Genomic DNA, 18,809 nt, shown 5'->3' on the forward strand with positions numbered 1-18,809 from the left:
TGTTTCTTTGTGTGTGTATGTCTCTTTCTCTGTGTATTTGTGTGTGTATTCATATCTCTGCCTGTGTGTGTGCGTGTTTATGTGTATTTATATCTCTGTGTGTGCATGTTTATGTGTATGTGTGTGTATATTTATATCTCTGTGTTTGTTTGTCTGTGTATGTAATTGTGTGTGTTTTTGTTTCTGTGTGTGTGTTAGAGTGTGTGTTGTCTTTTTCTGTGAATGTGTGTGTGTCTATCTCTCTCTCTCTGTATGTGTGTGTGTCAGTAAATAATTATTCACACCATGAGGGAAATGAAACAATTATTCGACCTTTAAAAGTCAAAAGATTATTTAATAACTAAAGTGAACAGACTAATTAAAATAAAACACACTACTTTAATTAATCATTTTTTATAAAGCACGTTCACGTAATTTGGTACAAAACCATGCTGTATGCATAATAAAGTAAGTCAAAGCTATCATTTAACACAAAAACTGTCGAAAGTAACACACGCACACACAGTGACCACAGACATCATGTGTTAGTCTGCGGTGTGGTGATGTCCTGTCTACTAAGACAATAATCTTTTATCTGCAAAAACCCAGTGTGACATTAGAAACAAGAAGACCTGAGACATGAGAGATTAGTCATGAATATGCAAATGAATAACGCATTGAGCTTGGGGTTTATGGGCGGAGTCTGCGGCCTGACGTCACCACTTCCTGCTCGCTCAGGTACCTCGGTATCGGACACACCTGAAGCTACCGCAGTTTACTCGGAATTCAACGACGCTTTTCCATCGAAACTCTGCCCTAATCGACGCTTTTATATCTTGCCAATGAGGAATTGCGCCGTTTCTTAGCACACGAACGGTTAAAGTGTTGTTTATGAGGTAAGAGTCGTTATTATTTAAAAGTTTTACCGTTTATTTTGTAACGAACACACACAAATATGTGCTGCGTTTACCTCCGGTGGGCCGTGTGAAATGTGTTTATGTGTGATGAAACCAGATTGTTCGGTGCTAAAAACATACCTTACTGTGTTTTAAAAAGAAACGTGAACATGTTAGCTGTTTAAGTATTATTATTAGCTTCGGTAAAGTTGTTTAAAGTTTATCTTTCGATTTCACAACGATGGCTTTTGTGGAGTGATTGTGTAAATTCAACCTTTTTTGTGGTTTAAGTTTTCTTTTTTTGAGGGGATGTTATGTGTTGGGATTTAATATAGAGACGTTTTTACTTCTCTCAGATTGGTTTTGAGTCATATTTGTGGAAAATAAGTAATATTTATGATATTGGTCAGTCATCTTAATGTCATAATAGTGGCCCAGTTTTCTAAAATGATCATGTTTGTGTGTTTATGCTGAGATATAATTCGTTTATCATCCAGATTAGTTTGACTTTTTAAGTATTATTGATGGATTCTGTCATATTCAGGAAGCATATTTATTTATTTATTTATTTATTCATTTTATTCCCTCACATTTTTGTTTTGTATAATTAATAGTAGAAAGTAAATGAGTTGTTCATTTGCTGAGTAAGTCATTAAGTTTTGAGAATATTTTTCTTTTTTGATTCTGTATCTGTGTTATCTGGTAATTCATTCAGTTATTTAAAAATATAAGTATTATCTAGAAGTTGTAATGTTTAGGTTTGAAGGGGTGTTATGTGTTGGGACTAAATAATAAAAATATAAATAAATAAAAATAAAATAATAAATATAAGTAATATTTATGATATTGGTCAGTCATCTTAGTCATAATAATGTCATAACAGTCATAATGTAATAATAGTGGCCCAGTCTTCCAAATTGATAATATTTATGTGTTTATGCTAGGATATTTTCCAGATTAGTGTGACTTTTTAAGTATTATTGATTGATTCTGTCATATTCAGTAATTATATATATATATATATATATATATATATATATATATATATATATATATAATTCCCTCACATTCTTAAAATCAATAGTAAATGATTTGTTCTTTTCCAGATTAAGTCACTACTTTTTGAGAATAATTTTGTTTTGATTTTGTATAAGTGTTATCTGGTAATTCAACCAAAAATGTAAATATATAAGTGTTTTCTGTAAGTTGTAGTGTTTAGAGTTTCATTTTTTAGGGGGTTTTATGTGTTCAGATTTAATATAGAGACGTTTTTTATTCTTCTCATGTTGTATATTAGTGGAATATAAGTAATATTTGTGATATTTGTCAGTCATCTTAATGTCATAATACTGGCCCAGTTTTCAAAGTGTGTTTATGCTGAGATATAATTCGTTTATCATCCAGATTAGTTTGACTTTTTAAGTATTATTGATGGATTCTGTCATATTCAGGAAGCATATTTATTTATTTATTTATTTATTTATTTATTTTATTCCCTCTCATTCTTGTTTTGTATAATTAATAGTATAAAGTAAATGAGTTGTTCATTTGCTGAGTAAGTCATTAATTTTTGAGAATATTTTTCTTTTTTGATTCTGTATCTGTGTTATCTGGTAATTCATTCAGATATTTAAAAATATAAGTATTATCTGGAAGTTGTAATGTTTAGGTTTATCTTTTTTTTGAGGGGGTGTTATGTGTTGGGATTAAATAATAAAAAAAAGAAATGAATAAAAACAAAATAATAAATATAAGTAATATTTGTGATATTGATCAGTCATCTTAATGTCATAATAGTGGCCCAGTCTTCAAAAATGATAATACTTGTGTGTTTATGCTAGGATATAACTGTTAATTTCCAGATTAGTATGACTTAAGTGTTATTGATAGATTGTGTCATATTCAGTAATAAGTAAATAAATAAATAAATAAATAAAAAAAAAAAAAAAAAATATATATATATATATATATATATATATATATATATATATATATATATATAATTCCCTCACATTCTTAAAATCAATAGTAAATGATTTGTTCTTTTCCAGATTAAGTCACTACTTTTTGAGAATAATTTTGTTTTGATTTTGTATAAGTGTTATCTGGTAATTCAACCAAAAATGTAAATATATAAGTGTTTTCTGTAAGTTGTAGTGTTTAGAGTTTCATTTTTTAGGGGGTTTTATGTGTTCAGATATAATATAGAGACGTTTTTTATTCTTCTCATGTTAAATATAAGTAATATTTGTGATATTTGTCAGTCATCTTAATGTCATAATAGTGGCCCAGTTTTCAAAGTGTGTTTATGCTGAGATATAATTCGTTTATCATCCAGATTAGTTTGACTTTAAGTATTATTGATGGATTCTGTCATATTCAGGAAGCATATTTATTTATTTATTTATTTATTTATTTATTTTATTCCCTCACATTCTTGTTTTGTATAATTAATAGTAAAAAGTAAATGAGTTGTTCATTTGCCGAGTAAGTCATTAAGTTTTAAGAATGATTTTCTTTTTTGATTCTGTATCTGTGTTATCTGGTAATTCAACCAGGTATAAAAAATATACGTATTATCTGGAAGTTTTTTTTCTACATTTATGGAGAATGACTCCTTTTTGATTCTTAATTCATTTAATCGTTCTACACAGACATAATATACATAAATAAACATTTTATTTAAAAGTTTCAGTGTATAAAGTCATATTTTATATTAAGACTTTATTTTTAAAATCATTTATGTAATATAATATTTGATATAGTTCTTATTATTTAGACGTTTTATTGAAAGCCTTTCTCAGGTTTTCTTTAGATTTTAATGATTCAAGTGGTTTCAATTTCTTATTTAATTTCTATATTTCTTAATTTTATTGTATATTAATTCTTAATAATTAAAAAAAATTGATAAAAAATAATTATAAGGTATTTCAGCACAGTTTTGGTTAATTTGCAGGATAACTTATGGATTCTTTATGGATTAAATTTTTATACTAAATATAATGTACTATGAATATGTTCATATTATAATACGGTTTAATATTTATTTATCTATTTATTTTATAGAATTTAGAATAATTTATAAGGGATTTTCAGTGGAGTTCTTTTGAATTTATAGAAAATGCTTCTTCTTTATGGATTTTGTGATTAAAAAAATAATTATAAATTGTAATATGAAGAATTGTTTTGTTCATTTGTAGAAAATGCTCCGTTTATTTTTGTGGATTTCATGGTTTAAAAAAGTAATAAATTGCAATATGCTCAATATTTGTAGGTTTTATTATTTAAATATATATACTTTCAGATTTGTAATAATTTATAAGCAATTTCAGTGGATTTTTTGTTAATTTGTAGAAAATATTCCCATTGATTCTTTATGGAATTTGTGTTTAAAAAAGTTTTAATGTTTAAATATTTTCTTTTTTTTACATTTTAAATAATTTATAAGCGATTTCCGTGTTTTTTTTTTTTTTTTAATTTGTAGAAAATTTCCCTTAATTTGTTATGGATTTTATAATTTGAAAAAATAATTGCAATATCAATTACATGTCACACACACACACACACACACACACACACACACACACACATACATGTATACATATACATATATATAGTATAGTGTATGTGTGTATATGTTTTAATATTGAAATATTTTCTTTGTAAATACTGTTTTTTATAAATATCTTTGTTCATTTGTAGAAAATGCTCCATTTATTTTTGTGGATTTCATGGTTTAAAAAAGTAATAAATTGCAATATGCTCAATAATTGTAGGTTTTATTATTTAAAAATATATATTTTGAGATTTGTAATAATTTAAAAGCAATTACAGTGGTTTTTTTTGTTAATTTGTAGAAAATTTCCCTTAATTTGTTATGGATTTTATGATTTGAAAAAATAATTGCAATATGAATAACATGTTACACACACACTTAGGTTTTTATAATGGATTTCATGATTTAAAAAATTGCAATATGAATGAATAATATATGTAGATTTCAATATTGAGTTATGTTCTGTTTCAGATTTTGACTCATTTTATAAGTGATTTCATTGGTTTGGAGGATGACTCTGGCTCAATTCAGGATTTTCGGGACAGCAGTGTTTCTGCTCATATTTCTCCATCAATCTCCATCGGCGGCTCAAGAAGAAGAAAAACTGTGCAAGGATAAATTCAGTGGCGGCAAAGAGGATTTTGTGTTGAATACCGATGAATCGGTGAAGGAAGGAGCCACATTTTTAGGTTCTTCTCAAGTCTCTAAACCTGAAGACTGTGTTCTGGCCTGCTGTAATGATGCTAGCTGTAATCTGGCCCTGATGGAGCATGGAGAAGATCCCAAAAGTATCAACACCTGCTTTATTTTCAACTGTCTGTACAAGCAGAAGAAGGTCTGCCATTTTGTGAGGAAAAAGGGCTTTACTAACTACCTGCGCAAATCTGTTTTCAGCGATTACCTCGAGCAGAAAGTTTCAGGTGAGCAGAAATATAACCTAATAAATAACAAGGTATTAAAAAATTGGGGAGGCACGATACACTAAAAATATCTGTTAATGAACAGTTTCCGTATTAAGTGTTAATTTCTGATTGTGAATTGCAGTATGGGATGTTGATCTCTGCTCTGTCCACTTTTGATGTTGAAAATTCAACTCTACAGTTTAACAAAGTGACTATTTGACGTTTTACTAGTTTAAAACATTAATATGATGTATAAGAAATAATATACAGAGAAATAAGGCTGTAAAATAACAGAAAATATACGGTCAGTTTATTACAAGGTGTTTGTAGTGTAATATACAACACCAACCCAGACAATATATCACTTTAAACTATTAAAAATGTTCATAAAAGTCACTGTTTACAACTTTTCAAGGTTAAAAGTTGTTGGAAGAAAGATTAAGATCCCATAATGCAATTCAAAAGCATTAATAAATCGGTATAAATAAAACATATATCACAAATCTCGAAAAACTGCTCTTTTAAAGATATTTTTACAGCGTATATTGGTGACCATACCGATATTAGCCAATAAACACTATTTTTGGCACACTTTACAGTAAGGTTTTTTTGTTAATGTATTTACTAACATGAACTTATAATTAACAATACTTGTTCTGCACACAGTTACTCCATACTTTTACTAATGCATTATTAAAATGTAAATTCATGTTTGTTAGCAGTAGTTAATGCATTGGGAGTCAGCATGAAGTAACACCAAATGGTTGTATGTTCATTAATCAACTTTAACAAACATGAACAAATATTGTCAAAAATGTATTGATCATGTTAGTAAATGCATGAACTAAAACAACCTTATTATAAAATGTTACCATTGTTTTTGATTTTATCAATAGCCGATAAGTGTATTATTTCCTCTGGTGGAACCACTGCACATGCTTGCTACTTGTCACTTTTTTAATTATTTGACTGATATTTTGATTTTGGAATAGGCTATATATTCACAGCTAGTGTTTCTTCCCCTACCGATAAACAGTTAAAGTGACTTTTCAATGTCATGCGGTTCCTTTTACAGCATAGATGTTGTAATGTAATTAGAATGTAATCAGTTAAATAGACTTCACCATTCATTTAGTTGATAAAGCGTAAATTGAGATGAAAAGCCGTTTACACGCACGCGCCTGTCAGGATCAGCAAGGACCACAGAAACTCCATTCAAAAACTGGAGTAAAATAAACGTTCATATTTAAAAGACATGGCGTGGGACGGTTTAATTTGATGCAGTGCTTCAATCTGAAATCCACTTTATATCGTATATCACTCAGGCAGTGGAGATTGATTGTTAAAGAAAACAGACCAATTTTGTAACAGCATACAGTTCACCGGGAGCACTTGACCCAGGTTACTGCAAAATGAAAAGTTATTCTGCGTATACCCTATTGAGTTACTTGGTTGCTTTATTTCTGCATTTTTTAATGTTATGCAGACGGATTTATTTATGATGTTAGTTTCCCCCCAAATAAATCAGTTCTTGACTGTGTTTTGAAAAAAGAAACATTTGAAAAATGTGTATTCAAAGGCTAATATATCGGCTATTGGCGTTTAGTTTAAAAGTAGCTAACTTGCCCATTTAGGACTAAATAAAAAAAAATGGAAATGTATATTTATCTGCTATTATATCGGCGATCATCCTCCAAATCCGAAGGGTTATAGGTGAAAAATTCAGTGCATCCCTATAAAAAAAACAACATTTTTTGAGTGTGGATTGATATAAATTGTTGGTAACTGTGTTTTAAAATGTGTTTTTAAAGATTTCGTTGAGCAAAAGGTTCCAGGTAAGGAAAACAATCCTAAAAGTGTGCATAAGCTTGGGGCCATATTCACAAAGCTTCTTAAAAGCAGCTCCTAACTTGCTGATTTAGGACAATGTGTTTAAAATAATGGCTGTGTCAATCTTATGTATAGAATTTCTCTAAAAGCGTTTCTCGAAGCATTTTAGTGTAAAACTATCTTCTAAATTAGTGAATATGTTACCAAGTATTAGAGATTCGTGAATCACTGAGAGCGACCCACTAAATATCCAAATATGTGATCAAAAATCTGCCTAGGAAAGTAAACACTTTTAAAACATTTCACCATGTTTTTAATGTTTTAATTTAAGCCAATGAGCTTTTAATAAGTTATCAGCTTAATCACAAAGATATTCCAAAAATGTGTTTTTCAATTTGTTATTACATTTAGGAAAAGCTAAATAATATTTCCTCAAATATATTTATGCAAATTTATGTTCCATTTTTATATATTTAATTATTTATGACCATTAAACATGAATTTGCTTAATTATTTTGAGCAGATATATATTAATTAAAGATTTTGTTTTATGTAATTTCTAAAGCAAAAAGCAAGAAGCACACTTTTTAGAAAGCAATTTTTCACTTTGCCTGCATTTTTATTATATTTATTATATTATTTAGCATCTTTGTGAATAGGTTTATGAGACTTTTACTGTGTAAAAGAGAAGACTTTTCTTTTCTATACTAATTTATGAGAACTCTGCATTAAGATTTAAGTTTTGTGAATATGGGCCCTGTTGTAGATTCCAATAGACCTTTTTTTTATAACATGAATAATCGAGTGATATGAAAGAAAATATCCACCTTATTATAACATAAATGTATATATTATTAATGTCAATTGTAACTAATGAATGTTGTGGTTCGTTCCCAGTTTCCAGTTTGTTTTTTTATAATAAAATTAAAAGTAATATTTGTAATCTTCGACACTGGTGTGTATTGCACGTTTTACCATGTACTGCACTTATTATTCCAGTAATTAATAATAATGAATTGGAAGTCTTGCACATAAACAAAACAGATTGCTTATTGGTGTTGCAAAAAATAAGGTGGATATCCATTATGTTTAGATGTAGCGTTTTTGATTGAGTACATTTTAAAGCTAGACGTAGTACTCTAGAAACTCTCATGCATGTCTGAACCTGCGCCGGGCTTCAGAAGTTTGTGATTGTTTCATATTTTAGCTGGTTGTGACAACAGGGGCGTTGAAATCTCCATGTTTTCAAGTTATTTCCCTGACAGCTGATGGCATGAAATAATAATTAATAGCATTTAATTTACATTACAGACATTTAGTTTGCTAAAAACAATCACTTATATTTGGGCTGCAAGATTATTAGTTTTATTTGGGTTTCTCAGATGGAAAGATGCAGAGGTGTGCAGTATTGACAGAAAAGGTCAATTATTTTTTTTAATAATGTGTGTTTATTTTGGTTGATTTAGTGCTGTTGTGGATAAATATGGAATTAAGAGTCCTAATAGATCCTTGACTTAATAAGTGATTCATTAAATCATAAATTTTAATGTTTCGTTCAAAACCGCTGATTTGTTTAAAGTGACTTATGAATGAATCATTGAATCTTTTGCTCAGATTGAATCATTGGCTTTGTTTGAATTATTTTTAGTGGAAAAACCAATAAAAACAGACATAATTTCATTTCTTTTATGCAACACAATAGGAGCTTCTTGTTGTATAAAATTAATATTACATCAGTTGATTAACTTGATAAACTCTTTCTTTCTTGTGTTTTTACTGAATAGTATATCTTATAAGTTTAGAAACACAAAACTAAACTCGGATATGTTCTGCTTCCATAACTCTTTATTCTAATAAGCTTCATTACATAGTCAGCGTTTTGACTATCAAGATACATTTAGGAGTTAGTTTCCAGAATTGCAGGTACATTTCACAACATTTTCCATACATTTATTTTCAACTGGAATAACAAACAAACGCATAATTATGTTATTAATGTAAAATAATGCCTAAATTTGATGGGAAACATTCAATTTTATAACTAATTGTTGTTTAACATATTGTTAAACCTTTTAACCCAGTAACTTAGTTGACATTTACCAGCATTTTGTGCTTTAGCTCCAGATGCAAACCTCAAAGCAGACTCCACATGGCACGTCTGAAACACTATTTTATGTATTTTCATCATATTATTGTTTTTAAAAAGTGTATGAGAAATTGACTGACATATCCCAGTAACAGAGTTGACATAAATAATCTACTATTGTTACAACCTTATGTTGGTCTTGTCTCATCTGTCTTTTCTGTTTTGCTTAGAACACATCTAATTGGCCACTTCCAGCTTACTTGTTCCTGATTGGCCTACAGTGTTTTAAAAAGCCATGACACTACTTCCCTGGCAGCCATCTTGTTTTTGGTCACTTGCTTTGTGTTTGTTGATACTTTTGTATGTGGTATAGGCCAGAGTTGTATGTGTTAAGTCTGAATATTGAGAAGTGACCAAAAACAAGATGGCTGCCAAGGAAGTAGTGTCATGGCTTTTTAAAACACTGTAGGCCAATCAGGAACAAGTAAGCTGGAAGTGGCCAATTAGATGTGTTCTAAGCTAAACAGAAAAGACAGATGAGACGAGACCAACATAGGGTTGTAACACTATTGCTGTATCCTAAACATTTTGTACAAATTAATGAGAGAAAACAACTTGGAGCAAGTCAGTGTTGACCAGAATGTAGAGACAGATGCAAAGTGTATATTTTTTTTATTACTGAAATTACAATTAATACAGAAAATTGACCTTTCATGCCAAATCTTCATTTAACTTAGTAAAGACATAATTTTATTTTCTCAAATTATTTCATGATAATTGTAGCTGAATGTATGATTCAGGAGGCCGTACAGTCAGAAGTAGGTCTTATGGGGGTCTTTAAGTTAATGTTTTCAAAACAAAATGTGCCTTAATACAGTGGTTCCCAAAGTGGGGGTCAGGGGACAATGAAGGGAGGGTCGCTTAGTGATGTCCAAATATCAAATAAATTTAATTAAATCTTTATTATTACCACATTTTATCCGTAACCTACTGAAGATAAAAATTATAGTTTATAGTTACAGCCCTTTCATTTTCCCCCGCTCTATTGGATTACAACTCTTGGTGTGATTACATTATATTAAAGACACAGCAATAGCGTCAGATGCAGTAGATTGAGTTTATTGCGCCAGGTTAAACTTCCTGTCACATTTTCAGCACTTATACATTCAAAAAAATTTAACGAAGAATAGACTTGGGCCTATTGGTGTGTGTGCGCGGCATTGCATACATGGTTTCTATATTTATAACCACCTCAGAGGATGCTGGGAGTCGCAAGTCACTAGCATTGTTATTTTGTGGGTTGTGGGCTGAAAAGTTTGGGAACCCCTGCCTTAATACACAAATACTCCATAATATAAGTACTGAATAGTCATGACCATCAAATATCAGTGGTGTAAAGTAACGAATTACAAATACTCAAATGACTGTAATTGAGTAGTTCTTCTCAGGAATTGTAATTATAAATGTGTACTTTTACTTTCCCTTGAGTACATTTTTAGTGCTGTATCTGTACTTTTACTCCCCAACTTTCCTTCAACCTACAATCACTTCTTTATTTATTTCTTGTCTATGGGGATTAGAAAAATCAGTTCTGTGACTCCTGTCCAATCAAATCACACACAGAAGGTAAATCGCATCATAATGAACTACCTCAAGACATGGGTCATTTTATAATTGCAGCAAACTGTTTGGAAGCATTAAACGTGTTCAAGAAGACGTCCAAAATCTGTACACACATTGACCCAGAGACGGTTTAGATGCATGTCACTGATGAGAAGATGACAGGTGTTTACTGTATGATGACTGAAATGGCCCTAAACACCCAGCAGGCACAAGATGTCAACATGATGTCAGATTGGCATTGTACCCCAATGTCGTAGGGATGTCGCATTTTGTTTGGAAATGAAAATCGGTTTGATGTCAGAACTCAATGTCAGGCCTATGTCCAACGTCCAACCTAAAATCAACCAAATATCAATGTCTAATGAAGTTACAGCTTGACGTTGTGTGGACGTTACCACTATGACGGCTATCAGATGTTGGATTTTGGTTGCTATACCTGAAGAATAAATGTCAATATCTGACATCAATATGACATTGATTTAAGATATTGGTTCGATGTTGAATTTTGGTCAGTTTCTAACAACCTAAAATTGACCAAATATCAACGTCATTTGACGTTATTATTGGACATCAAAATAACATTGTCCTTAGATGCTGGCTAGACATTGAATTTTGGTCACCTGACATCAAAAACCTAAATCAAACCTAATATTAACATCTTATGATGTTGTGTGCCTGCTGGGCTATAACTAAATGCACTACAGAATGTTACGTTTACACACATCCACAAATTGCGTGTAAATGCATCAGCTTTTTACGGCATAATACTCACTACCCTTGAGTACTTTTTGAAAGGTCTACTTTTTAGTCATACTTTGAGTAACATTCACAACAGAGACTTTTACTCTACTTGCACTACATTTTTAGGCAAGTAATGGTACTTTTGCTCGAGTATGATTTTTCAGTACTCTATACACCACTGATAAATATTGCACACCTCTATGCATAAACTTGATATATGCTGCGCCCCTGGTGTATCAACCATATAGAAACCCCTTATGCAGTCTGTTTAGTATCAGTGTTTCTTTCCTCTGCACGTCTGGATATGTGAGATCCCTTAATAGTCTCTTAACTCTAATCTGATCTTCAGCATACAGGATCCAGCTTGTATTAAACTCTTGTTTAATTTCATTCTTGGCATCTTGTGCAATTCCCAGTGTCTTTGTTTGCTTATTGCGTCATGTTTCGTGACTTCAGTGTTTTATTTCCATACAGCCGTAGAGGATAAAGCTCCGCGTGCAGTGGCCGGACAGGACCGAGTTGTTCAACCTATGGAAGATGTGACGCTTAATGGCATCGAGAGCTCGGATGATAAAAAGATTGTGAAATATGAGTGGGAGCAAGTGTTTGGAGACCCGTCTGCTGTAATGACGGTGGGTGACCAGTAGGGGATAACATATCAAAAACATTATTATAATTATCATATGCAAAGTGTTGTGATCAAGTAATCCTTGTGTACTGTTCAAATTGATTCACCTTTGGTTATGTTGGTGCTGTTTTTGCCTCATTGACTTCCATTATAATCACATTTTTTAATTGCAAAGCCATGACGGTTTATAATCATGCATTTTTATTTGTGGGTGGTTTTCTCTGTTGGTAAGAGGTACAATGTGTAATTTCTACTGTTGATCATCAGTTGTCAGCATTAACCCTTTAGATAGGCCTGTGCTGAAGAGTTTCTTTGTCTTTTATATGGACTTATGTGGAGTAAAGCAGCAGATTACAGTGTGTGTGTGTGTGTGTGTGTGTGCAGAAATACACTTACTGTGTTCTGAGAATGGGGCTAGAAAAGCAGCATTTTTTTTGCACTATAACTGATGATCAACAGTAAAAATGATAAATTGTACCATTTCCCAAAAACGGGCAAACCAGCAACAATCAAAAGTGCATGATTATATGCTGTCATGGCTTTGCAATCAACAAGTGTGATTATAATGGAAGTCAGTGGGGCAAAAACAGCCCCCAACATAACCAAAGGGGAGTCAATTTGCCCAGAATGTGTTGTTGAGTTTTTGAAAATGTTCAAAGAATTTTCCAAAATATGTGTCAAAATAAGAATTGACTGCACAAATCATTCAATTTGCTGAAACACAGAGAAAGTTGAGGCCAAATGAAGAATCAGAACCAGCCCAGAGTGAATAAAAATGACCCAACAGCCATGCATGATTGTGTAAATTGCTTTCACTTCTTAACTAATATTTTGGTAGCATTAGTTTGAATGTGTTATAGTTAATTATAACCTCGACCTTTATAAAATAATTGGTAGCAAAGTTAAAATGTGTTATAATGATTCGTGCACCTGCACTGTAAAAATTGCAGGGTTATACACAAATCATTCATGTTGTCCCAACACAAATTAAGTTAACTTCAATTTAAGTGGATTGCAGTGTTGTCACAATATTGGAATTCGGTATCAATCACTACTAAAAAGTCAATTTCCCGCGAACATTTACGTCTTTACAGCTTTAAAATGCTCCAGTGGTCTGTTAAGCATGTTAACACAATGGCAGATCAGGGCTGTTAAAGAACACGCTCAAATGTCAGCGGGAAATGCATGATTTAAAAATGTCAGTACAGATTGGTACCGAATTCCAGTATCGTGACATCACTAGTGGATTGAATATAAAACATTTAAGTTGTCCCAACAAAGTCTCAAGAATTGTGTTTCAGCTCATTTTGAATAAGTAGTTAGCACAAGCAGCAAAATAATTTTTTTGAAACGTGAAATTGGTTGTTTAGTTTTAACAAATTTACTGAATGTGTTTCAGACAAACCATATTGTTATAATTATTACTCGTTATTAGGCCCACATGAAATCTGCATGTGCAGAAGTCGCAGGTTTTTATCCCATTAATGAGTCTGATTATTTAAATATGTAAATGTGTGTACATATAGATTTATTCAGTTTTTATATTTATTTCAGTATTTTTTTTAAATAATATGCAAATGTTTATATGATGTATTTACAACAGTTCGTAAAGTGATATTTTCTTTTGAGTAGAGATATTATATGAGAGATCAGGTTTGTTTACCAAACAAATAGTGGATCTAAATTGATTTGCATTGTAAACATTACTAATAGAAGTTAAAAGTTATTGTTTTATATTAATATTTTATGTTTTTACCACCAAAATTATTCTGCATAAATGCAGATTTGACAAAATTCTGTGCAGAAATAGCAAAGAATTCAGATTTTTCACAGATTCTGTCTTTGATAAATAATAGTGCATTAAGTGTAATAAATTCATTAACAGAGCCTAATTAATTACAGTGTAAGAGTTGTTTCTAATGTGGAATCTTCTGTTGTTTTTGCGGTCAGAAAGGGCATTTTGAGGACTCAGTGACAATCTCCAATCTTTCTCCGGGGATGTATACGTTCAGACTGACGGTCTCAGATGAAGCTGCACAGACGGGATCCGCAGAGGTGTCCATTTTGGTTCTGACCCCAGAACAGTCACTCCGTAAGTGCATTAAAACTCGACAGTAATGTGTTTTATCTCTTATATTAAAATCAAAATCAAGTTGCTGGTGGAACTCATAGATTGTGTCCTATTTAAAAAAAATATTTTGTGCAAAATATAATTAATATAATACTTTTTTCCACTGGTTTCCAGGAGACAATAAAAATCACTGAGTTCTGTAAAAGTCAAAATATTGTCAGGCATATTAAGCAGAAGAATTATTTGGTGACATTTTATAGTCTGCATTTATTGATCACCTTTTAGGACCAAAATCTTTAAATAAATTTTTCTTATAGTTTCCCACAAAAAATAAATAATATATAAAATATATATGTATATTGTTTGATGTATGAGTATGTATTACATATACACACAGGCATATAAATATATACGCATGCATATTTGAAGACAAAAATATTGTCATTATTCATATTCTACATTTACCTCTAAAAACACTCACTGGATCAACTTCAATTATTTAACAAATAATAATAAATGAATATTTAAATAATATAAACGTATAAACGTAAATTATTTCAAAACAAACTTTAATTTTGGATGCAAATACTATATATATATATATTTGGGATGCAACAATATAGTTAGCCTATGGTTCAATACATACCTCGTTTTTTTTTTGTTTTTTGTTTTTTTATTGTAGAAAAAACACTTGAAATTTAGCATGAAAATACACTTTTTTTTTTTACATTTTAACTCTTCCCCCCCTCCCTCCCTCCCTCCCTCCCCCAAAGCATCCAGATTCAGTTGAACAGGTAAATGTATTGTTATACATGGGCAAAGAAAAACATATACTGTATTCCACATAAAAAATATACACATATCAATCAATTAACTAATAGCGTGAGAGATATTTGCTTGTGCCATTGTATAGTTATGATCCAAAAATTGTATAAACAGATCCCAAATTTTATGGTACTCCTTTAATTTGCCCTTTATACTATAGGTGATTCTTTCCAGTGCAATGTAATGTGTCAAATCTTTCAGCCAGTGATCAATCGATGAACTTTCTATGTTCTTCCAATAGAGTGCCATCAAACGCCTTGCAATAACAAGACACATATCGTTTCAGTTTTATAACCTGGTAATGACAAACTTACTGGGAATAAACCCAACGCACATATTTTCGGTGTAACTGGAATTGGTTTTAAAGTATACCTCGGTTTTTTTTAACGCTGTTTTCAGTTCGGTTCTTATGGCTCGACACATAGCTGTTTTTTTGTTATTCTATGCTTGGGCAATAGGAAAAGTAAGAGGTTAAGGAGAAAAAAATAAAATGATTTATAGCATTTCTCCTTTATTTGACTTTTTTAAAATTTACTTTTATTTTTTAAAAGCCAAGAAAAGTACATTTGTGCCTAGCGTATTGTATAATAATAAAAAAATTAACACTGAACTCTCACAGCTGCTGGTATAATTTCCCACATTTTGAAAATAAACATACATTTGAAGTTAATAAACATAAATTGACCATTTCAAATAAACACCCCCACTGTCTTTGTTATTTTTATGTGTTGGGTATGTTTGCTGGAAGGATTCAGCGAGGGATTGTTGTATTTTGGAGGACTTTATTACCTTCTCTGCTATCCTGCCTTCATACAGTGATATTGCTGGGTGATGGTGCCGCAGATGTGCAGTCATGTTGGAAGTGTTTCTGTTTGAGTAGGCTATACCTGTAAAACAATGCTTGCACACAGTCATTTTTTTGTTCACCGCTTTTTCTTCCTCAGCATTATACTCAACGAGGCAAACCGCTTCCTTGTATTGTTGCCTCATTTCACCGCTGCTTGCCATGTTAAAGTGTGGAATGATGGTTAAGCGTCCCCTAACTTTAGAGCAAAGTGATTGAATATTTACTCGTGGTGAGGAGTTTCCTCATCTCAGCTCGTAGACTTACAGGCACACACAAACAGTCCATTCGGAGAGAAATAAAACGCACATGAAATATTTAAATGTGAAACAAAAAAAAAAATGCTATTCACAAGCGCGTATTAAACCAAGGATGTTGTACCAACGGTTCAATATTATATTGAGACTTGTGACATCCATAATATAATATAATTTAATATAATTTAATATAATATAATATAGTATAGTATAATATAATATAATATAATATATAATATAATATAATATAGTATAATATAATATATAATATAATATAGTATAGTATAGTATAATATAATATAATATATAATATAGTATAGTATAATATAATATATAATATAATATAGTATAGTATAATATATAATATAATATATAATATAGTATAGTATAGTATAGTATAGTATAATATATAATATAATATAATATAATATAGTATAGTATAGTATAGTATAATATAGTATAGTATAATATAATATATAATATAATATAATATATAATATAGTATAGTATAGTATAATATATAATGTAATATAATATAGTATAGTATAGTATAATATAGTATAGTATATTATAGTATAATATAATATAATATATAATATAGTATAGTATAGTATAATATAATATATAATATAATATAGTATAGTATAATATAATATATAATATAATATATAATATAGTATAGTATAGTATATAATATAATATAATATAATATAGTATAGTATAGTATAATATAGTATATAATATAATATATAATATAGTATAGTATAGTATAATATATAATATATAATATAGTATAGTATAGTATAATATAATATAATATAATATAATATAGAATAATATAGTATAATATAATATAATATAATATAATATAATATAATATAATATAATATAATATAATATACGCCCTGTGTGGCTCGGAGGATGTAAAGGGCTTAACATAATTATGACAACCCAATCTTTTAAGAATTCCCCTGAGACGTTAGCTGCTATGAATCAACACAGACAACAATGTGGCATAAAAAGAGTGGTTCGTTTTATTACAATAAAGATAAAGGAAAATATTTAAATCACCCAAAATGTATTTACAAATGTGAACAATAAATGCAAAATGAAGTAAACAAGCAAACCTGATAGAAGGAAGGAAAATAAGTGGTGCCAAATCAAAGAAAATAACAAATTAAACACCCGCTAACTAATCCCTCCCCCACCTCTAAATAACTAAAGAGAAATATGTAAATGGGAAAAAAAAACATCTTCGGCGTCATGCGCCCCTTACTCAACTGCACTCACTGGAACAAACATACACAGAATAGCACCCGTGACATACTTCACTTTCACTTCCCTTTTAGTACATTTAAGCAAGTTTAGGATGGGACGTTCTGAACAGATGTACAACTCACAAAAAACTTTAAATCGAACCAGAGAACAAGATAGGCACAAAATGTCACACAAACAAGCACAGCAGCAACAAGGATCTCCCTCTAATCTGGCTTGAGTCATCACTGGAGTGCTTAAATAACCCCCATCCTCTTCTAATTGGTCCACTCGGAAGAGCTCAGCCAACCAATCAGAACACCTAGATTTTAGAAGAACAGCAGACAGCAAATAAAAACAAAGGGAGGAGAGAACAACAGAGCAACACCCCCAAGCATGTAACAATATAATATAATATAATTTAATTTAATTTAATATAATATATGTACACTATTGTCTATAACAATAATAAAAAGTTTTGGTATGAAGGCTGTAGTTTAATTGAAATGTGGCTGCTGAGTGGACGCATTGGAAGGAGTGCCACAATAAGCTTAGGGTGTAAGTTTGTCATTTCCAATGGATGGAGTGACGTGCACATGGTGTGCGTTTACTTTTCTCCTTAAGCTTGTATCAGAGCTGCAGCAGTGGTTTGTCATCTTCTGAGAAAATGCTTGATGGTCACTTAGTTACAGAAAGATGGCAGGGGAGTACGAGTGCAAAGCGAGGAGTGAGGAGATTGTAAATATAAAAAGGATGCAAGGATTTCGCCCGAGTGGCTTGTGCATCCCAGCCACCAGCTCCCCATCTGAAAGAGTTTTTAGCACGGTGGTAATGTAGTCATTAAAGTTTACTATTCGTAATGTTCAGTGTGTATTTGAATAATGATGATTGGTTCCAGGGGCGTCGCTAGACCCAATTCACTGGGGCACGTGCCCCAGTGAAAATCTCCAGTGCCCCAGTAAATGCATTGAGATATGATTTACTTCATATGCAAGTGTGTTTATTAAGAGTGGTCATTCCAAAATAAAGACGTTATTCTCTATGTGCAACCGAACCAAGGCTGGTGAAAGCAATGTAATCAAAAAGCAAACTGACGCATCTCACGCGCTGCTCTTCTTCTGAGAGTCCCGGTAGTTAACATGCGTGCCAAAAAAGCAGGCTGCTTGTTACACGCCGCTCATGCGTTGGAAAACCAGCATAACAGCCTTTTTTGTTTTGCAAGTGGACAAAACTAAAGTTTAAACAATATGATGGTGATCTTACTAAGCATGCCTCCTGTCTTAACATTGTTTTCCAGTTACATTTAAGATCATTTTG

At 31.0% G+C, this 18,809-nt stretch overlaps 1 protein-coding gene across 1 annotated transcript in view; it reads left to right on the forward strand.

Moving 5' to 3' along the window:
* The first annotated feature begins 705 nt into the window (after positions 1–705).
* The window catches only part of spint1a (serine peptidase inhibitor, Kunitz type 1 a), a 38,828-nt gene continuing 20,724 nt past the window's right edge, over positions 706–18,809 (forward strand). The window contains exons 1-4 of the mRNA XM_056476368.1: positions 706–875; positions 4,903–5,351; positions 12,088–12,245; positions 14,192–14,333. Coding sequence (XP_056332343.1) covers positions 4,943–5,351; positions 12,088–12,245; positions 14,192–14,333 — 709 coding nt within the window. The 5' untranslated portion in view covers positions 706–875; positions 4,903–4,942. The remainder of the gene's footprint in view (positions 876–4,902; positions 5,352–12,087; positions 12,246–14,191; positions 14,334–18,809) is intronic.

The sequence above is a fragment of the Danio aesculapii genome, chromosome 17, assembly GCF_903798145.1.
Source record: "Danio aesculapii chromosome 17, fDanAes4.1, whole genome shotgun sequence".
NCBI classification, from domain to species: domain Eukaryota; kingdom Metazoa; phylum Chordata; class Actinopteri; order Cypriniformes; family Danionidae; genus Danio; species Danio aesculapii.